Source organism: Pholcus phalangioides, unplaced genomic scaffold (genome assembly GCF_987345545.1).
Source record: "Pholcus phalangioides strain wild (caught in Gottingen) unplaced genomic scaffold, Ppha-v1.0 ptg000017l_1, whole genome shotgun sequence".
Classification (NCBI taxonomy): domain Eukaryota; kingdom Metazoa; phylum Arthropoda; class Arachnida; order Araneae; family Pholcidae; genus Pholcus; species Pholcus phalangioides.
This window is the reverse complement of record NW_028301610.1, coordinates 6,085,969-6,108,801: the sequence shown is the minus strand read 5'-3', so window position 1 is coordinate 6,108,801 and position 22,833 is coordinate 6,085,969. Positions and strand designations below refer to the sequence as shown.

The 22,833-nt window shown below is 33.2% G+C and overlaps 1 protein-coding gene across 2 annotated transcripts in view; it reads left to right on the top strand.

The window, feature by feature from the left end:
- LOC149072158 (anoctamin-5-like) overlaps positions 1-22,833 on the top strand; it is a 66,163-nt gene that overhangs the window by 7,528 nt on the left and 35,802 nt on the right. The window contains exons 6-12 of one of the 2 annotated variants that reach the window (XM_089246174.1): positions 5,995-6,027; positions 6,642-6,799; positions 11,171-11,289; positions 17,250-17,305; positions 20,214-20,317; positions 21,137-21,271; positions 21,643-21,797. In XM_089246174.1, coding sequence (XP_089102300.1) covers positions 5,995-6,027; positions 6,642-6,799; positions 11,171-11,289; positions 17,250-17,305; positions 20,214-20,317; positions 21,137-21,271; positions 21,643-21,797 — 760 coding nt within the window. The remainder of the gene's footprint in view (positions 1-5,994; positions 6,028-6,641; positions 6,800-11,170; positions 11,290-17,249; positions 17,306-20,213; positions 20,318-21,136; positions 21,272-21,642; positions 21,798-22,833) is intronic. The other variant, XM_089246175.1, reaches the window with a different exon arrangement.

Here is a 22,833-nt window from a genome sequence, read left to right as displayed (position 1 = left end):
AAAAAATAGTGCAAAAAAAGTAAAAATATCATGAATGCATTTTTAGAACTTATGTTTTTCAGAGCTAAATTTTAAGATTAACTAGTGTGATGTTGAAGTTGAAAACTTTATACCACCATACCATAATGAAAATTTTCTGTTGGTACCTTGCCCCTTAGGGGCAAACAGCCAACTTAAAGGCTGCCCTTATGGGCCTATGAAGAAATCAAAGACAAGGCTGTGCATGTATGTAAATTGTGAAAAGCTTGTTTGTGGGAGGAAAGAAAAATTTGGCACAATTGGGAAAAGAAAAAACTCAACAATGTGTGGGACAGAGATATCGTTCACAGGAGAATATTCTTCAGCAATTTATGAGCTGCTTTTAGCTCTAGAGCATGACAAGCACATGCCCATCATCACTAGGCAGTCCCGTCTGCACCCACCATCAGTACTGGAGCATCACAATGAGCTTGATAAGTTCAATAAATATACTAAAAGACTAAGTACTAACTACCTATTCAAAATTATAAAAGAATTACACAATTAAAAAGCTAAAAAAATAATTTCACCACCCCCTCCTCAAAAAAGGCCCCACCGGAACCAACCATAATAATTTAATTAAAAACTAACCAATAAAAATACAATTAAATACATTTAAAAGGAATAAAACTATCCAGCTTTAAGAGAATTTATAAAAATCTCTTGAGCTGTCGTTAAACATTTATCGATAAAAATCTTAAATTTCTCAGCATTTGTACCAACTCTTTGCATTTCACTAAGAGTATCTACCATAAGCTTAAATACTTCCCTTACTGGTAGGGATATTTAATCATCTTTTAACTCATCAATCTTTTCTTCCATCTCTTTATTAATTTGTCTAACCCTATCCTTACAGGAGACGGGAGTTCCCCCTCGGCAGACCACCCCCATTCTCCCCCTGACCATTTGTGCTTCTTTTAGCCACAATATCAGAAAAAGTTTTAGTTGTAGCATTCACATTTGGAGCATTTTGACTATTATTGGCTTGACCTCTTGGCCTACCAACTTTCCTTAAATTTACTGTTTTTGAACACTTATCTCATGAATTTTGTCATTGACAGCAATTTCATTTATATCAAAGCCTTCCCCTGGGACCAACGACCCCTTGAGGAGCGATTTCATTACTCTCTTATTATCCATCTGACGCCTTCTGGGATTTATTACTCTCTGGCCCTTGGACATCCTCTGAAATTGGCCATATGGGGGCCCCCACAATTAGAGCATTTTGGCAGATCTATGCCCTTCAGGGTCTCACAATCCATAGAATTATGCGGACCCGCACACTTGATGCATTTTGGGTCCCTAAAACATAAACTGGACACATGGAACCAGGATTGGCACCGATAGCACTGGGGGAGATTCTCCCCCTTCTTCTATATGTCTCCACCTTAACTTTCAAAAAGTTTAACCATTGCAATTCCAAAATCGTCCTACTCTTAGGGGTTCTGGGTAATTCTACGAGCCAAAGGGGTATACACACCTTTGTGCTTCCCTCGTCACCTGTCTTTCTACTATGCATTTGTGACAATCTTATTATATCAAACCCGAACTCCTCTAGGACATTTTTGATATCATACCTGGTATTTTTTTCCAATTTTTTAATCACTACTTTGATATTTCTGTCATTTTTACTGGGGTAGGTACTGAACTTAACCCCCTTCTGGATCAAAAATTCCTTTACAACATTAAAATTGTCATTATTTTGACAGAACAGGTTAATACCCCTCTGCACAACCTTAGCTTCGATATCCTTACAAATCAATTTAAGTTCTTTTGCCAGGTCACTCCAGACCCATAATCAGTAAGCATTAAGGGGGGGGGGATATTCTTTCCCTCCTATCCATTTCTCCACTAAAAAGATTTTCACTATTTGAGACAGGGGCATCATTTCTACGACCCCCCTGTACAACCTCCATATCACCCCCGAGTTCAATGTATGATCCAGAGTTTTCACGGCGTTATCCATATCCTCAGCCCCCATAGGGTCATCCTCCCTGTTTTCTACATTATTTTCCACAAGATCCTGAGATTCCTTTGTTTTATCAATACAAGACCTATCCTCATCTCTTGAAACATGAGAGAATTTTTTCAGGCTTGAATGCAGAGAGTCTCTAACTTTCAATTTCTTCCCCTCCTCCAATTCTTCTCTATACTCTTTTATATTGTCCTAGAGATCCAGGGCTCTCGTGTCCCAGGGACATACATCATCTAATGCACAATACCTTCTCACATACTTTTCCATATTAAGACCTTTAGTAAGTTCATCAAAACAGTCTATTCCCAATTTTTTGCACTTTTTTTAAATGGGCAGCGAGTAATAATTCAGGGTGTCAGCTGAGTGGGACTCAGGAAGTGCCCCAAAATAATTTTAGTATTCTTCCACAACAGTTCGTTTCTCTCTTTACTTAAAATACTATGATAAAAACAGAAAAACCTTGATTTAGCTTTTTTCGTCGTCTTAGCCACATCATTAACTTCACTCTCATCGTTAGCCCCTTTTTTACATTGCTCATCACTACTAAAATCCCCTTCAAAGCTAGAGTCATCTATACTATCACTAGAACTAGTACTTAAATCATCACTAGAACTATTGCTCATTGCACTACCACCGGCACAGAAAGCGGGTACAGAAACAGGACTTACCCACTTCACTGGTCTTCATTCAAATCTCCAACCGTCGGCGTCCACAGCTCCAGGGAAAGACCACCACGGGGTTAGGCCTAGCAGGAACAATGCGATTTATGCGACTTATAGCTAAACCATACAGCACCAGCACCTCTTTAGAATTTGACACCTGAAATGAAATCAATTCTTGCCAATCATCATGTCTATCTATTTAGCTCGGCTGTTTCCAGAGTCCAGCATCATCATATCCATCAAACTTTCGTGAACCATAGCCCAGTTTGGAGCCCCATTTCAACGTGTGTTCTCTTCAGCTGCAGTGGAGGGAATCCAATTCCAATTCCGAAACTTTATATATTAACTACGTATATATAAAAGTGTTTAGGCCATAGTAAATGCTGCCTGGCAGCTGATTGGCTTGCATAATAGCCTCTAGTTCAATAGGTCTGAGTTTGATAAAAAGTAGTGTTTCTGATGTGAATATTGATGCTAGAGCTAATATATCTCATCTTGATCCTTGAAATGATTGTCATGAGACAAGTAAAAGGCATGTATATGATGAACTGTAAGATTACACAAAAATATTATATTACAACGTAGATTATCAATTCTAACAAAATATTCAAATATATATATGTATTTTTTACAATATAAAAAAATTCCCTCTTTATAACATATTATTTTTTAAATTTTCAAATAAATAGTCTTAATAATTTCACATTTTTATCCTAGCAGCCCTGCTCCAGATTAGAGGAACCCTGATTGGGAATGAGTATATACGTCCTCTAGAAAACTTTTTTTTAACATAATAGTTGAATTTATTTACATTTTCTATCTTGTTTTCTTTTTTTCCTAACATATCATATGTTTAAAATTTTATTTGATGCAATAGGATAGAGGAGATAGCAACAGAGGAGTGAATTTGTTACTAAATTGCACTCCTCTGTTGCTATAAATTTCCTGTGTATTCAGTATTATATATTTTAATTTTTTTTCATTCATAACTTTTTTGTCCATACTAATTTAACTATCATTTACCAAGAATGGGTCATCTTTCTCTTAGTAATTTGTTTTCTCTCTCTTTTCTCATGTTGTTGTATTTGTATGATAATAATGATAATTAACTATTTGAGTTTGAAAAAAAACCTAGATTAAGCATTATTTTGAGGTGATATTATATGCTCCCTCATTATAATGAGTTGAGCAAATTGGGAATTTCATCAAATTTCTTACCATTCAAAATAATCTTCAGTTTTAGAAAGTAGATATATACCATACCATATACAATTATAACTCCCTTTAGACCTGTTGGAAGAACTTGTCAAGTCCCTTGGGGGTCACAAAGTGTTTGTATGTGTACCTTATGTGTATGTTTGTATTTGTTATTTAAAAAAAACAGAAGATGATCTGTGTGGGAAACAAATGTCTGGTAAATAAAAGTGTGAGTAACAACTTTCTTTTTGGTCAGTAGCTGTTGCACAGCTATGGTTTAATCACATTTCTGTTACTCGTCTTAATGTGGCAAAGAAGTTTTAGGGAAAGGTTTTGTTTTACTATTTGAAATGGGTAACTCTCAATCCTATACAAGACTTCAGTGTATTATCTTCGGCAGACACAGTTTGAACAATAGTAATGAATGTGAAGTAAATTATGTAAATGTGTTTTCCATTCTGAACTCATTCACTAAACTTCATTGCCAATACACACACATATATTAACCACAACTCAAATTCCATTATCAACATGAACTTGCAGGGCTCATTATGTTTTTTATAATCAGTATTTTTTTACAGTCCATCTCAAAAGTTTAAATAAACTTTTCTTAAAATAACAAGAAAAATGCAGCAAGTAAAATTAACACTTTTTAGTAGATAATACCTGGAGCATTTCTACATTTATAGAAAAAAAATTCTACGAAAGAACATTTAGAATATTTATGGTATCAAAAATAAAAAAAATATCTGTCTCAAAAGTTTAGAAAATATTCAGATTTACAAAAATTACAGGTTTTTAATAGATAACAGACTTTTCTTTTTTTTTTCTAACAACCTCAAACACGCTATCCTCCATGGATCTAATTAAATTCTGTAGGGTTTCAACATCAAAACTGTACTATGCTTCCTCAATAGAGCTCTTCATCTCTCATCAACAGTTGAATACTGTATTTTGTTTGCAAACATGTTTATCGTAAGTATGCCCCATACATTCCTAATAAGATTCAAGTCAGGATTTCTTGATGGACAGTCTAAAACCAATAAATTTTCACTAGATCTTTGAATAGACACGTTATAATGTTGAAATGTCAAGTTTGGTCCTCCTAAATCTTCTTGAATCAGTATCAAATTGTTCTCAAGGATTTCCTTTAAGAATCAGAGTTTTCATGACCAATTTCAAAAGTTAAGGAAGCCTCACCATTGGAAGCAAATGCTGCCCATACCATTATCGAAGCTTCACCTTACTGTCTGCTGAAAACATGCATCTGGAACATGTGAGTTCCGTTTTGTTTTGCACCACTAAATATGATACCAAGCTATTTGTCTTCATGAAATATATGACTTTGTGCCCATTTCTCAGTCTCTCTTTGGTGCTTCCTTGTGACAGGTGATTTCCTAACCCTATTTTATGAATTGAATACAAGCTTCTCTGATCTGTTTATGAACTGTATTTGTTGAAATTTTCACTCTAGGATCTTTCATAATTTCATGCAAGGTCATTTTTTGCATTGAAGCCAATCTTCCAATGGTTTTGTTTCCACACAAACTTTTACTGAATTACTTACTGCTTTGCCCACCACAACCAGGTTTTGGCTTTTGGGACACGCGTTGGGTCAATACACATCAGACATTTCATTTCTGCCTGCTCAAAGCTATAGCAATGCCTTCTACAGTCTTTTTGCTTTCAAATGGAGTATCCTAAGGATTTCATCATACAAAATATGCAACAACATCTGCCATTTTTTTTTTAAATGAAAACTAATCCAATAGCTTTTCACTTTTATGCTATCACATCTGTGATGCGCCACATAGGCGCAATCTTCAAAATTTGCATACAATCTGAAGTTTTTCCTAAACTTTTGAGACAGCCATTTTTCATAATTTTGAGTTTAAAAAATCTAAAACATTTTCCTCGACAATGACCAAAGTTTAAAGTAGTTTTTTGCATTCTGATCACAAACAAAAAAAAAATCAAAATTTGAAACGGTATCCATGGCGCAGTTAAAAATCTATAGTGTCTATATATAAACTTTTGAGACAGGCTGTCTTTCTGTGAATGCAACATTGTAATGTTTTTCCAGTGAATGGTTTTTGATTTGAATTTCATCTATTAATGTTTATCACTTTCTTCCCTATATAGTGCTTGTTTGATGACTTTCAGAGAAGCGAACGTGTAAGCATGGTTTTAACTAACCAATTAACACAACAAATTTTGCATGTCAGTTATGTGTATGTTGAGATTCCCTAATATTTTAAACTATCATGTTGCTACCCTATAGAATAGAATATATGCTTTTGGTTTTATTTATTCCTGTGCCAATATTCCTTTTGCCAATCCTGTGCTCATATTTTGTCTTTTTATTATGTCAATTTTTTGCTGAGTTACCATTATTTCAGTTTTTTTTATCAAGCCTGAAATGAAGTTAGTTTTTCCAGTGCATCGAAGAATTATGCTATGAATGAATTAATGTTATCTTACATCATAAAAAAAGATTGGCAAAATAAGACATTCTATAACTGATACTTTTATTTTTATTGCATACTTATGTATTATTTTCAAGAAAATTTTCCATGTTAATATTTCACTTACCATAGAACAAGTCTTTCAACTCTACAAGTAAAAACATGAAAAAAATGATGCCCCCTAGTTCACACTTTTTTTTCTTAAATACAATGCTTTAATAGTATCTCCCCCTCTGATTTTATTGTTGGAACAAATTTGAAGAAAAGTGTCATTACTCCATGTTTCCCCTTCCCTTTATATTATATTATATTCATATTTTTCAGGTGCCTGATTTCGATTATTCAAAATATTATCCTACAAATAACTATATGACTGCATTCGATCACAGTGTTTCTGATATTTATCTTCCTGATGATCCTAATTTTAAAGGCAAGAGAGTTGGTGGATATTCAACTGTCTACACAAGAGACAAAGAATATTTGTGAGATCTATTTTCCTTTTTATGCCCCAGTTTTAAAATGTCCCATGTAGTTTTTATTGCAGTTGAAGCAAAAAAAATCCAGTAAAAACTTTGGTCTATAACTCTTTAACTGTGTGATCAGTTGAAAATTCAGTTCCCTTTCAGTAGCAAAAGAGAAAAAGGTATTTTCTAATTTTGTTCTATCTCAATTTCACTATATTTATTTTCCTAATGTAGAAATAATTGAAGCATCAGCCAATATACAGAATGTCCCATAAGTGCTAATGCAGCCTTTATCTTATCAACCGTCCATCGTAGAGGTATGATTTCAATTTCAAAAATGCTCAAAAAATGTTAAAAAATTATCCTGTATCAGTTTTATACGGTTCACTTGTCCTCTAACTTTCAATTTGAAGTTGTTGCCTTGAGGCCAACAGAAAAAATTCAATGTTTCTAAGTGCAATAATCGCCAAGATATTTGAATTCAAAAATTGGAGAAAAGTTATGAAAGAACAGCAAAACCTAAGGGATGACGCTCCTGTCCCTCATTTATGCTGTCCTTCCCCAACTTTTCTCAGATTTTTCAATTCGAATATCTCAGTTAATATTGCACTTAGAAACTTTGAATTTTCTTTGTTGGCCTCAGGAGAGCTAGGGCAGCAACTTTCTAATTAGAAGTTAAAGGACAGGGTGACTATATAAAAATTTAGATTTTTTTTTATTTTGTTATACACACTGTATTTTCACTCTCAAAACTGCTACACAGTATTTTTGAACGCCTTTTAAGCTTTTTTTAAATTGAAACTATACCTTTACGATGGGCGGTTGATGAGATAAAAGCTGCATTATCACTTACAGGATGCTCTGTATATTTCCACTACTAAGCATTCATTTACTTTCATAACTGCTTCCTATTTAATGAGTGTGTCTTACTGCAAATTGTAAATAGGTAATGGGAGCAGTCTGCTGCATCTATTACTTTCACACAAAATATCTTGGGAAACCATGTCAAATATAGTTCAAAGTAATTTAGCCCACACATACCCACACGCTTGTCATATAAAAGCTATTTAATGTAATAAATTACATGGATAATTTTTAACATTTTTGTACGTCTAAATAGCAAGATATTTAAATGCTTATATCACCTGAATATGGCAACAGTAACTGATGGTAACCAATGGGATATGTAAAATGAACGTCTGTGAGTTGCTGAGAAATGCTTAGCAGGTTTTATATTTATGTTGTGTAGCATTTTTTTTTTTTTATTATTATAACATACAAACATATATACAAGCATATACATAAACACATTCAACATACACTTTTGACCTCAAGGGACATGTCTGTCCTTCCAGTAGGTTTACAAGGGTTTCTCCGTGGATTATTTTTCTTGGCAACAGCCTATTATGGTTTAGGTTGTTTATAATTGTTCAATATAAAGCTTTTTTTTTTGTATTTATGTAACAAAGAAATTTTACATACAGATGGATTGTATTATGTAGTTGTATTATTGTTGTAATATTGATTCTAGACTGGTATTCATAGAAAAAGTGAGTATATTGTTATTAGATCTTCTGTCATTATTTGTATGATTGATTGTATGGTATAGATTCATTATTTTTGGAGCGGTGTATCTATAACTCTTTTGAAATAACGTTTTATTTGTTTTTGGCACTTTATATATGTTATTTAATCTAGATGATGTTCTATTTTGTTTCATTTCTAACCAATAATTGTTTAAAAATGAAAATTTTATTAGTCTATAAACATGGTTTTGTCTTATAGTTAGCTTATGGCATTCTGTTTTGTTGGTGTTTATTGTGGTGCTTGTTATTTGGGATCTTATCTTGTTATATATATTATCTAGTTTTTGTATATCTGTTTGATATGCACTTCCCCAAGCAGTGATTCCATATGTTACTATTGAATATATCCAAGCATAAAATAAATCGTTTAGAAAGTTATTGTCTATTGTGTCTCTTAGTCTATGTAGAATTGCTGCATATATTCTTAATTTTTTTATTATTTTTTCACACTCTGATTTCCATTTTAAATAATCTTGTATTATTATTCCTAGGTATCTGTATTCATATACTCTTTCAATTTCTTGACAGTTACATTGTAAAATATGTTGACACGGACAATGATCATAACTTTTTATATTTAAATTTGCCAAACTATTTATGTTTCTTGTTTTTAAGCATATGTATTTAGTTTTCTGTATATTTAGTTTTAGTTTATTTTTCTTGAGCCAGGTACTGATTTTGAATAGGTCCTCTTCAACTTTTTTTTATTAAATTTGTAATTTCAGTGTCTTCAACATACAGTACTGTGTCGTCTGCGAATGAGATTAATTTACCATTTATGTTGAGTTTGAATATATCATTTATGTAAATGAGAAACAATATCGGGCCAAACACAGATCTCTGGGGGACACCTTTTTTTACTTCTAAGAATGTACTCATTTCTTCACCTATTTTAACTGATTGTTTCCTATTAGAACAGTATGATTTAAACCAGCTCAATATGTTTCCACGTATACCAGCTGATGACAATTTTCCTGTGATTATCTCTAAATCTACATTGTCAAAAGCTCTTTTTAAATCCAGAAATATCGTTATAGAAAATTTATTGCAGTTGAACACGGTATTTAAGTAATTGCACAGCTCTAAGATGGCCATTTCTGTATTCTTACTTTTCATTTGGCATGAACTGACAAAGTCATTTATCAGAGTGTCTGATATGTGAGTGAATAAAAACTAAAAAAATCTTCCTCATTCAATGTTTTTAGACTTATTTTTGACTATTTTTCTAATCAAATTTTTTTTTCCATTATTATATTTATTATCATCATCATTATTGATAGAAAGACTTTTATCTAGATATTACACTGAGGTGAACTTGGCAAGAAATGTCTAGTGATCTCCATCAGGAATTGAACCCAGGTCCTCTTGCATACCGGGTAAGTATGCTATCTGTATACACACACACCGCAGGAGACGCAACCATTCTTTTCTTATTTATGCACTGGGGCATGAAGCGTTGAAGTAGAGGTTCAGTAGCTTCCCTTAACTTTGACAAATGGCACCAGGTGGTGGCAGTAGGAAGAATGCAATGATTTTATGATTTTCTCTCAGTCCAATGTATGATAGAAAGACTTTTATCTGGATATTATGCTGAGGTAAACTCAGAATGAAAAGTCTGCTAGTATTCACCAGGAATTAAACCCAGGTCTTGTTGCAAACCAGGCAAGTGTGCTATCTATATAGATCACAGGAGAAACAACCATTTCTTCCTTATTTATACATTGTGGTGTGCGATTTGCTTGAGGACCCTGGTTCCATTCCCCAGCAGAGATCAATAAACTTTTCTTTCTAAGTTCACTTAACATAACATCCAGATAAAAGTCTTACCATCATCCATTGGGCTGAGAAAAAATCTGAAACACATCTCACTCTTGCTACTGCCACCACCTGGGAACCATTTGCTAAAGTTGAGGGGGGCTACTGATCACCTATTTCTCAGTGTGTCATGCCACACTGCATAAATAAGGAAGTAATGGTTGTGTCTCCTGTGGAGTGTGTATACAGATAGCATGCTTGCCCAGTTTGCAAGAGGACCTGGGTTCAATTCCCGATGGAAACCAGTAGACTTTCTTTCTGAATTCACCTCAGATTAATATCCAGATGAAAGTCTTTCCATCATACATTGGGCTGAGAAAAAATAAAACATGTCATCATTGCTTTTTTTTCAAAAGTAATTTTTTTCATCTATGCTTATTTTTTACAAAAAGCTATCTGATGATACAAAAATTTATTTTCATTTACTGGGAAGTTAATGCTGGATGAAAAATGTAAAGTATTTCCCATATTTTATCAAAAGAGAGAATTCCTATTCAAGTTTAATTCTATATTTGATCTATATATTACACAATGGAGTTGACTCAGTTTTAATGCAGCATGAACTGTACCTGTATATTCATCTCTGCATCAGTATTTGAGCAATTCAAGCAGTGATCTTATAAAAATTAATGATAGATTTCTTTCGAAGGTTAAAATATGCATAAACAATTTTTCAGTAGATATATATATACAGTAATTTTATGCATAAGCAGAGATATACTTGAATGGCGTGGGGGGGGGGAATGATGATGACTATGGACAATCCCAATTCATGTATATACATATGCATTCGATAAGTCAGCTCTGTCACTGATGTTGCTGAAAAGAGAAGGCAGCAGGCTTTCATGGCCAAAGTTTATAATAAAGTTCATACCTTTCAGGGGCTATTATATGGTGTGTTTCAAAATCCATACATTTGAATAATAATTAATTATATTTAACACCATAATTAATGAATTTTTATTTCATTTATATAATTTCTTGATAGATTTGAAATTCCTTCAAAAAAAGAGGATTTCTTCTCACCTGCTCAAAGATCAAGAATTGTGCAATTTATTTTGAAACGTAAGAATTTTACTGATGACCCAGCAGATGTTTTTGGCTTTGGTAAGTGTGAGAATGATTTTCTGTTTCTCTTATTTTGTTTTTTGGCTTCTAAAATTTTATCATCATCATCATCAACAACCATTTTCAATCCACTGCTAGATGAAGGTCTCCTCTAAATTTTTCCATTCTGCTCCTTCTGATGCTTTAGCCATCCAGTTGACTCCTGCCACTTTCCTGATCTCGTCAATCCATTTTGCGTGGGGACGCCTTCTCTGACGTTTAACACCACAGAGGTACCACTGTAGAATACTTGTGGTCCATCTGTTGTCCTGTCTTCTTGCAATATGTCCAGCCCATTTCCATTTCAAACGTTTGATTCTTTCCATGATATCATATACTTTTGTGTGGTTCCTTATCCAAGTGATTCGTTATCTGTCTCTTCTTGTGATGCCTAACATACATCTTTCCACGCTCCTTTGCGTTGTCTGTAGCCTTTGTATCGTCTTGTTTGTAAGTGTCCATGTTTCAGCTCCATAAGTCAGTGCTGGTAGTACACACTGGTTAAAAACTTTTCTTTTTGGACATAATGGCATGTGACTCTTCAGAATTACGCACTTTTTGCCAAAAGTGCTCCATCCAATCCTGATCCTTCTGTTTATTTCATTAATGATTCCGTTATCCATGGTGATTTCTTGTCCCAGGTTTACATAGCTTTCTACTTCTTCTATCTCTGTGTTGTTAAGCAAGATTGTCCTCTTCAACGCAAAGGGGTTGAACATAACTTTAATCTTTTGCAAATTCATTTTCAAGCCCACCTGAAGACTTGCCTTCGCCAATTCTTGTATCATTTCTTCTAGTTCGTCTGGATTACTGCTGATAACAACAATGTCGTCTGCAAAACGCAAATGGTTGAGAAACTCTCCATTTACTTTAATTCCTTTTTATCCCAATCCAGTTTTCTGAATACTTATTCTAAAACAGCGGTAAAGAGTTTTGGTGAGATAGTATCACCCTGTCTGACTCCTTTTCCAAGTTTAATTTTTGCTTTTCCTTTATCCAAACGAATCGTTGTAGTTGCTTTGTCATATATTTTTTTGATGATATTGATGAAAGTCTTCTCTACCACAATTACATCTAGAGCTTTAACAACAGCGGATGTGAAGACAGAGTCAAACGCTTTCTCAAAATCAATGAAGGCCATACACAATGGTAATTCGTATTCCTTATGTCTCTCTATAAGTTCCCTGATTATTTGGATTGTTCCATTGTACTAAATCCACTTTGAAATCCTGCCTGTTCTTTTGGTTGAGCTTCGTCCAATTTGGATTCAAGCCTATATGTCAGCACTTTGGTGAAGATTTTATAAATTACTGATAGGAGACTGATTGGTCGATAGTTCTTGATATCCTCTTTTTCACCCTTTTTGTAAAGAAGAACCATCATTGCATTATTCCAATATTCAGGCACATCCGATTTTGTGAGACAATTTGTGAACAAGGCAGCTAGCATACTGGCAAATTCTTCTCCAGCCTCTTTAATAATGTCTATTGAAATCCCATCTTCACCTGGGCATTTGCCTTTTTTCATACATCTTATAGCCTTGTAGACTTCCTCTTTCAGCACAGGTGTTACTTGTACAAATTTGGCTTCATTTTCTTTTCTTTCTGCTCCCTTTCCTCTGTCCCGATCCTGTTCTTCGTGTTTGTATAGAGTATTATAAAATTCCTCAACAATACTAATGATTTCATTTTCATCTTTTGTGATGGTTCCATCTTTTCTTTTTAGTGCAAAAATTACCTTTCTCCCAACACACAGTTTTCGTTTCGCTAATTTTATAAGCTCCTATTATCTTCCAATGCTTTCTTTACAATATCAAAATTAAACTTCCTGACATCTTCTGTAATCCGCTTTTGTACTGTCTTGCACTTGCAATGCGAGGATCCGGGTTCGAACCCCACAGTGGTGGTCGGCTGAAGTTGGTTTTCTGTGGTTCCCAACTTCAAGGCGTGAATGCGAGCCGATCTTCCCATTAAAAAGTCTCGCCACAGAGAGCAACAGGCCTACAACGTTACAAATATTCAATCATTACACTTCACTCACAATTTGAAGTATAGATGGCAGCACTGAAATATCATACACAACACTAGCTACACGCTCAGACTGTTAGGTGCACTCACTTTGTTCCAGACTCTGCCACGAAGCTGGGCTGGAAGAGATCTCGGCAACGGGATAAGTCCAGTGGCAGAGACCCTGGCGTTCATTCATTCATGTACTGTCTTGCAAAGTTCTGCATATTCCACTTTTGATTTAGGGCCATTCTTCTTAATCTGAAATTCTCTCCAGTCTTTCATAAGTTTCTTTTTTTCTTCTGTTATTTTCTTCACCGGTTTGATTTCTTTTTCTCCAGCGACTTCTTTTGCTACTTCTTTTAGGGTAGTGGTTAAAGTTTTATTCATCGTGGTGACATCTTGTTCATCCTCAGTGGTGTTATACAGCAAATCAAATCGGTTCTTCAGCTCTAACTGGAATTTATATCGATGTTCTTGAAGCTTTACCATATCGATGACAATTTTTGTATTTTTTATAAGTTTCGCTCTTATCAAAAATACAATATCCCTTATTCTACATCTCACCAGTCGATGATCACTTCCTGTATTGAATTTGTTGAGAACACTGCATTCTTGGATCATATGCATCGTATTAGATGCATCTTATTACGAGTCGGTTTCCTCTGTTGTTTCGTACACAGTAACCATGACTTCCAACTGAGCTTTCGCCATTTCTTCTCTCTCCAATTCTGGCATTGAAGTCACCCATTACTATCTTGATATGATGGTTTCCTTTACTATGCAGCTTGTCTAGTTCTTCATAAAAGTCTTCTACTTCTTCCTCAGAATAGCCTGTTGTTGGTGCATAGATTTGTATAATCTGTATCCTGTATCTGCTTGATGTCACTAAAATTTTATATTCATTTGTATATTGATATTGTTCTATTGCTCTGGATGGATCTTGCTTCTTTATATATACATTATATTTATATTTTTAATCTTATATTTCTTAATTTTCTTCCCTTTAAAAAAATTTCTAGTCACCTTTTTGAGCAATTTGCCTGTTGTGCCTTTAGAATTGGTGGAAAAATAGTCTTTTGCATATATATACTCTCAGAAAGAACCAACAAAAAGAAAAAAACCACGAAATTCCTAACAAATTTTGACATACAATAGGTGCTGTCTAAATATAACCACTATCATGCTGACTAGGGTACCCACAGAAGTTGGTTACCAAATCTAAACTCCAGGTTGCTCAATGGAAAAAGTATGTCCGCCTGAGTCAGACGTCATGGTATGTTCTGACCATGATGTCTTGAAAGAGAAATTGAAAACATGATTCTAATTTCAATAATGAGAATAACTTGCTTCTCATTGTTGGAATGAGAATCATATTTTCAATTTCTCTGAGGACAAAGTGATACAAAGAATAAAATTCAAATATCTACTGGATTTCTATGATGGAATATGTGTCAATAATTCATCACCGGAAAATTCACTGATAATAATTACTGCCACAGAATTCACAGACATGACAATTTACCACTAGGAAAACCCACTGACGAACAATTCATTAATAAAGTGACATAGTGAGTGAGTGGATGATCAAGTGAGTCAGGGAGTTAGTGAGTGAGAAGCAAATGATTGAATGAGTGATCAAGTTACTCATAAGGTCACTCACTCAATCTCTTGATCACTCATGCTGTCACTGACTCGCTCAATTGCCCATTCGCTCTGTCACTGGCTTGTTCAATTGCTCACACTCAGCCATTCACCGGTTTATTTATATGGTCACTAAATTTCTCACTCATCTAGTCACTCACTTGATCTCTCATATGGTCACTCACTTGATCATTCATATGGTCACTCACTCACTTATCTGGTTACTCACTCAATCACTTACTGGCTCATTCGCTAGCTCAATCACTCAGTCACTCACTTGTGATGAACTTTTGGTGGTGAATTGTTTGTCTGTGAATTTTCCCAGCTGTGATTTTCCATCTCTGAACTGCTTGTCTGTGAATTTTCCTATCAGTGAATTGTTGTCTGTGAATTTTCCATAAATCGTATACATCAAGATCTTCAAGAACATGTTAGTGAATGATATGAAATCAACACTAGCAATTCCATCACCATTGCTGACTTTATTTTCCAGGAAATGCATGCACCAGCTACAGGGTCACCAAGTGGACAACCAAATCCAAACTATCCAATTAGATAATCAGGATGATGCCCAAGTAAAGCAACAGATGTTTCTTTGGTAGAGTGACAGTTGCAACTCTCTCTTTCATTTAGTTATAACCTTTAATAACGGCACCCAGGAGTGCCAAAAAGCATTAGGTCATTATTTTATTTTATTTTTCCTCTTAAAAACTTTGTGTAGAACGTGTTAGAAATTTCATGGTTTTTCTTTGGCTTTTTTGTTGGTTCCTTCTGAGGGTTTAAAAATTTTATTCACTGTGATTATTGAAGTTCATTTTACATCATTAAATATATATATATAATATACACAATATTATTAAGTGTGATGATGTATCGAGCCCAGCAAAGATTTTTATGGTGAACTTAAGGTTTCTTCAGAAAATGTGATTCACATAGACCTTGCATGATTTATGGGACACTCAATCCTTTTAATAATTATCTGCTTATGCACATCTAGCAGCATATTTTTGGTGGTTGCACCACCATTTGTGATATCTTCAGCTATCTTTTCTCTATCAAAAAATCTTCCATGCTGGTAATACCAAATGTGCCAACCACACCTCAATATCATGATTTCTACATTTTTCATGAATTTTTAAAGTTTTTATGGACTCTACCTGCCTGGTACATAATTCATGGGATCCAGTTAGTCTTGCTTACACTTTTCTTTCAACTAGTGTTAAGGTGGAAAAGAGAAGGAGGGAACGACATACCTTCCATAAACAAAATTTCCCGTTAACAGTTGAGGTCTCAATGTTAGTTTCTCTAATTAAAATTGAAGCAATGAAATATCTCTTCTTTCATTCACACATCCCCTTGACAAGTTTATGATGTGTTCCACCAAAAAGAAAATAAAGTACTCAACCCAATACATCAAGGAAATTGACATTTTCTAGATATTATGCCAAGGTAAACTTGGAAAGAAAAGTCATCTGGTCTCCGCCAAAAATCAAGCCTAGGTCTTCTTGCAAATGTGGAAATGTGCTTGCCTGATTAAGTACAAAAGTGATAAAGAATTAATTATAATGAAAGTAAATAAGTTTTACAAATTTTGAAAGTTTATTTCTTGATTTTTATTGTTTCTATATATTTTAAATGTTTTCTTCCAATCTCACTTTGGCCATGCCAATTTCTGTAATCTCACTTGGACTGCAAATGTTAGAAAATCCTGAAAGTTATCATTAAAAAGTCCATCATTAATAAATGTTTAGCTGTTTTAATTTTTTTTTTCTTTTATCCAATGTGATGTATTTCAGCTTTTCTCGAGCAAAAGTTGCCAGAAATGGAATATTAGATTAAATTTACAAAACTAGGGTAAAGAGATGAATGCAGTGTGCAGATAAATGTTTTTTTGTATCTTTTTTTTGTTCAAGATGGGCTATAGTTTTACTGATGTGGAAACCATCAAATACAAAAGAATAGTGCTAAAAACCACTCTTATTTTGAACTATAGCCCCAAATACTAAGATGAGAAGAGGAAAAAAAAATTTTTCACCCATAAAAATTCATGGGATTGTCTCAACTTGTCACGCACATTCTCTGAAATATTAACTTGGCTGATACCAAAAAATGAAATACATTTCTTTTATACCACTGCTGAGATCAAAATCAACCAAGAAGTTATAAAATGAGAGGAAATTAAGAAGTTGTAATAACTTTTGTTTGTCTCTCATTCAATCACTGTACAATCTTTGTCACCTGTTGCAGTTCTTTTGCTTCTTTGTTTTTCTTGTTCAAAAGTTTACATATGTTATTTGTCTATATTTACAGGAATAAAGAAACTTCTTGCTGATGGCATATATACTGCTGCATATCCATTACATGAAGTAAATGAATATATTCATTTTCTATTGACCAATTTCACATTAATCAAAGTCATTAAAACTAGAGTTTTACTCTAGGAAAAAGTTTTTTCTCTTGCCCCTTTGTCCTCTTGAGTTTTATGTTTTGATATTGGTTTCATATTTCATTTGATTTAAATTTCATTAGTTCTTCAGGAAATGTGTTGTTTTTCACAAAACATCAACAATTTTCATTTATTTCAGTGTAGAGATGCGACATAAGAATATTCTCGGAAAACAAGAATATTCTCCTGGATGTAAAAATTGGAGAATAATTGAGAATGTTATTTTTTCTTTTAAATAATAAATTTTTTTTACTAATTTTGTTTATATTATGAAATATAATTCAGTTTTCATTGCCTGAAACATTTAGAACAATTTTTTTTGGCATAATCACCTCATAATAAAAAGTTTTAGTTCAAGAATATTCTGAGAATATTCTCTGTCATGGTGAGAGGTTTCAAAAGTTTTTGTTATGAAGATATGGAAAATTTCTTTTAAAATTAGATACATTTTCAGAAATAAGTTCAAAGCAGAAAATATAAAACCAAAGTTGATTGACAAAGAGAGCCATTCTCATGATCACCTTCATTCTAAAAAATATAGAGAACTGTCATTTTCTTCAACAAACTCAAGGAACATAAACTCACATTTTTTATCACTTGTATTTCTTTGTTCAATTCATCCATGTTGTTTTCATTTTCTTGCTTTAAAGGTGTAATAATATAGGCTGCAAACTTTAATTTTCCTCTTTTTGCCATTGGCAATTCCTTTATGCTGTATTTATGAGGTTCTGAAAGTTCTTGCAGCAATTTTAGAATGCAACTTCTGTTAAACTCATTCCAATGCACGCTCCTGTCCACCATATAATAGCACCAATGTTTTCTGTAGAGTTCCTATAACATTTGTCTTTCCAGAAAGTCCTATTTTTCTGGGTATTTGGGTAATTTTAGAAAGAATTCCTTCTTGTAGCATTACCTTCGGCAGTTGCCAAATTTTGAATAAATTCTGATCCACGCTCATCTCTGCTTAACCCTTTATCTACTGATGGTACTTAGAAGTACCAGGTTAGCTAATTTTTTATGTACCAACATGTCAAGTATACAAGGTTTTTCTCATCATTTCCTTTTACTATTGCTTTTTCTTTACTCTATTGAATTTCAAGCTATTGTGAATAATTAGTCTGAATACCCGTTTTGAACAGTTCTGTATCCTGTGAGAATGGGAATATTTTTTGTGCAGTTACACTTTTGTTTGAGGAAAATAACAAAATACAGCTTACCTCTTTCACAAATGTAAATATAATCAATTTAACATTACTTGTTATTATATATATATTTTAATAATTCATAAGCATGTAAGCATATAACAAACATATATATTATTTTTTAATTTTGGAAACATTCATTACCAAGCAAAAATAAGGTAAAGTTATTTATTGTAACTTCTAGAATATTCTCAAAAATCGTTCAAAAGATTATTACAGAGATTTTTTTACATGTATAAAAATAACTGGAGAATATTCTCATTGAAAATAATAAGAATATTTTCAAGTTATTTATAATATTTACAGAGAATATTCTTGAATGGTGGTGGATCAACCTTATTATTTCCTAAAGATTATTCTCGAGAATTTTACATCTCTATTTCAGTGTTTTTGTCAGCCCTAAAGCACATTTTGAAATTAATTTTAAAAGTTTTTAGTTTTTTTAACACTTCTAATTTGCCAATTATGAATGGTTGGGAGGGTTTTTCTATTTTTATTGTTTCATGTTTGAAAAGAGAAAAAAATGTTATTTCTCTCTTTCTGTTAGGTTATAAAGTGTATGAAGTACACATGGCCCCTTGTGGGGGAGGATGCTGACAGGTTTTTGGCATTGGGGTGGATCAACCTTATTATTTCCTGTTTTTTTCACAATAAATATATTGGTGGGGTGGGGGCCTAAAGAGACTCAATAAAATTCTGTCCTAAAGACCCTTGTCTGGGAAACCTGGTAACCTGGTGATAAAAAAATCACGCCTCAGTACTCTAAAGAACTCGCTGTATTTTACCTAAATCATATAGCTTTGCCTGAGACTATAAATGAAAGAAGAGGCTATGTAAAATTGTAAAATGATGAATTTTCAATACTTTCTTTTCTTTCTTTCAAACTGAGCACAACTCAGGTCTATCACAATCTATGGGCAATTTACTACCTAGTGAGTTGTGCCAGAAGTGTAACTGCATGTGCACCTAACAGTCTGAGTGAGTATGTAGTGTTGTGTTTGATTTTTCTGTGCTGTCATCTATATTTCAGAAGTGAAGTGAGTGATGTGTTATGATTCAATTATATTTGTACTGTTTGTAGGTCTGTTGATCTCTGTGGCGAGACTTTTTAAAGGGAAGATTGGCTCGCATTCGCGCCTTGAAGTTGGGAACCACAGAAAACCAACTTCAGCCAACCACCACTGTGGTGACGGTCGGGTTTAAACCTGGGACTTCGCAACGTGAGTCTGTCACTATGACCACTCGACCACCACAGTGGCAAATTTTCAATACTGGCATATATTTCAACACACACGAATGCTGTTTTCAAGGTGAAAGAAAATCATTTTCTGTACCAAACAAAAAACATGGATTACAACCATGGTTTTGTTTGGTGCATGGTTTTGCATAAAATAGTACCCATGAGTGCCAAAACATATGCCAGCATTGAATATTCATAACTTGTCAAATGTGCCTCGTCTCTTCCAATAAATTTGATGTTAAATACATAAGTTGTAGAATAATGGGAAACATTATTTGTCATTCATGTTTTGTAAGATACTGTAGTTTGCTTAAAACTTCTGTTTGGTCAAACAACACATATGTAGCATAAAGTATTGCTCAATTCTTTTGTTCTATTCAACAAAGGGTGATTTGGCTGACAGAAGTTCATCTAATCCAAGATGGTTCCTTCTTCAACACTGGGCAGGTTTTAAATGCATATTCAGGAAACAACCTTTGAATGAAATCAGGTTTGATTTTAATTAAGCTTTAAGCTTTTTGTGTAAAATTCGGTTAAAATGGAACAGCAAAATTTTTTAATTGGTTTTGAAATAGTGGTTCTGAACTAGAATGTGAGATGGAAAAAAATTATAATATGTTGACTGATTATTCAGGAAAATTCTTAAAAAAATATGAATCATACAAAAAATTTCTTTTTTGGCTAATGATCATACTTGTATACTTTTTTTTATTTTTTATTTCAATTAAAGAAAAATACTGTTAATAACCAAATTATTTTGCTGTTTCTTCACATTCATACCTCGTTTTGTCAGCACTTGGATTTGATTCTGTCATTAATGCCTCAGGAAAAATGTCAAAAAATTAATTAAGTCCCAAACAACATATGTATATTGTTGTTGAACTAGAATTAATAAGTGAAGAACAATTCACATATTCTCAATCTTTTTCTCTAAAATATCAAGAAATCTTAGAAAATTATAATTTTTTGGTTTATTTCTTTAATTAATTTTAGAAAAAAGAAGCCAAAATTACCTATCAACCATAGCTAAAAAGGGAATTTACTAATGTGTAAAAGAAGTTATAAAAATTAATTAATAGATAATTAATGTAATTTATTATGAAAAGCTAAATTTTCTAACAAATAGGAAACATATTATCAACATATTATCCAAGGGTAATCATTAAAAAATTAATGATTTTATATATCTACATCCTTTTTTTGAAAAAAATTTAATACAGTTCATCAGTACCCGCAGTTTGGAATTTTGATTGTATTATTTTTATGTGTGTATTTCAGTGATGGTTATAATTATGACTGATTTTACCAGGCATTATTTTGGTGTGAAGATTGGCCTATATTTTGCATGGCTTGGATTTTATACTTACATGCTCATTCCTGCATCAGTAGTTGGAATTCTTTGCTTTATTTATGGTTGTGTCACTGTTCATACCAACACACCAAGGTAAATCTTCAATATTCCATGCTGTGAAAATAAAAGAAATTGTATTTGCTTGTTTGTTATTTTAATTAGTGAGAATATCAAGACAGGAAGCGCTCTGATTTCCTATAAAAAGTTATTTTAGGAATATATTTTGTTTTATGGTTGATTAGTTGCTGCATTCCGCAAATTACTTTTGCTATGTAATTTCAAAATTAATAAATTATTTTTCACTCTGATTATGGTGAATCATGTGATCATCTAGCTATTACATTTGTGCATTGAACATGCTAACATTGCATTTATTGATATTTGAATATTTGAGTGTAATCATAAAATTATTATTGTGAAAAAAAAATTCATATTTAAAATAGCTTGCTAACATTATTTTCAAGTAATGAAATTTGCACCAGCGATCTCTTAATGTGTCCAAGATGTGATGATGAATGTCATTATTGGTACCTAAAGGAATCATGTACAGCTGCCAAAGTTACATATCTTGTTGACAATGCTGCAACTGTATTTTTTGCTATCTTCATGTCTCTTTGGGGTAAGTTTTATTTACTTAATTTCATCTATATTTTACTTTATGAAGTTCAATGCAAAAATGTTTTAGAGCATTGTTCTTCAATCTTTTTACAATTGCAGACTGCTGAAAATAGTTGAAGAACTGTGCGTACTCGCAAAAAATATGAGAATAATTCAGACTAGCAAATAATAAATAAATAGGAGAAATAATTTGGGGATCAGCAAAAATGAAATAAATAAGAGTAATAATTTGCAGACCTTCTGATGCCAAAGACAAAAAGAAAAACCAATATAGGGATGGTAGTTTATTTAATTAAATCGACATTAAAAGATTATGTAGCAGTTACATGAATTAGGCAAAATGTTTCCTTAGTGGCTCTGATCTGTGGACTAGTGGTTGAAGAATGCTGTTTTAGAGAATCAGTCACTATGAGCCAAAAATCATTTTCAAGGTTGAAATCCTGTTCAGTCACTAATATCAAAATGAAATGATTGAAAAGACAATTTTATGCAGGTAAAACACAGGAACGTTCTACAATTTATTATATGACAGACAAAAAAAATTGAAATTTGGTTACAAGATTATAACAGCAATTTTTCCCATGGTTGTCAGCTCTCATTATGATGAACTTTTACTATTGTTTTTTTTTTCGTACTTTTCAGTCATGGAAATCTCAAGATTCTGTGATTTTGTTAAACTGTTATCAACTTAAATATTTGTAGTTATTTTGTCCTGTGACTTCATACTGCTATATAATCATGTGTCTGTTCAATGAACACATTTTTTTTATTTTTAATAATGATACCAGTATCTAGTGGCTTTTTGTTGGAGGTGTGGTGCTGGAGGTTGCTGCTGTGGTGGTCGAGTGGTTATAGTGACGGACTCGCAATGCGAGGATCCGGGTTCGAACCCCACAGTGGTGGTCGGCTGAAGTTGGTTTTCTGTGGTTCCCAACTTCAAGGTGCAAATGCGAGCCGATCTCCCCTTTAAAAAGTCTCGCCACAGAGATCAACAGACCTACAAACAGTACAAATATAATTGAATCATAACACATCAC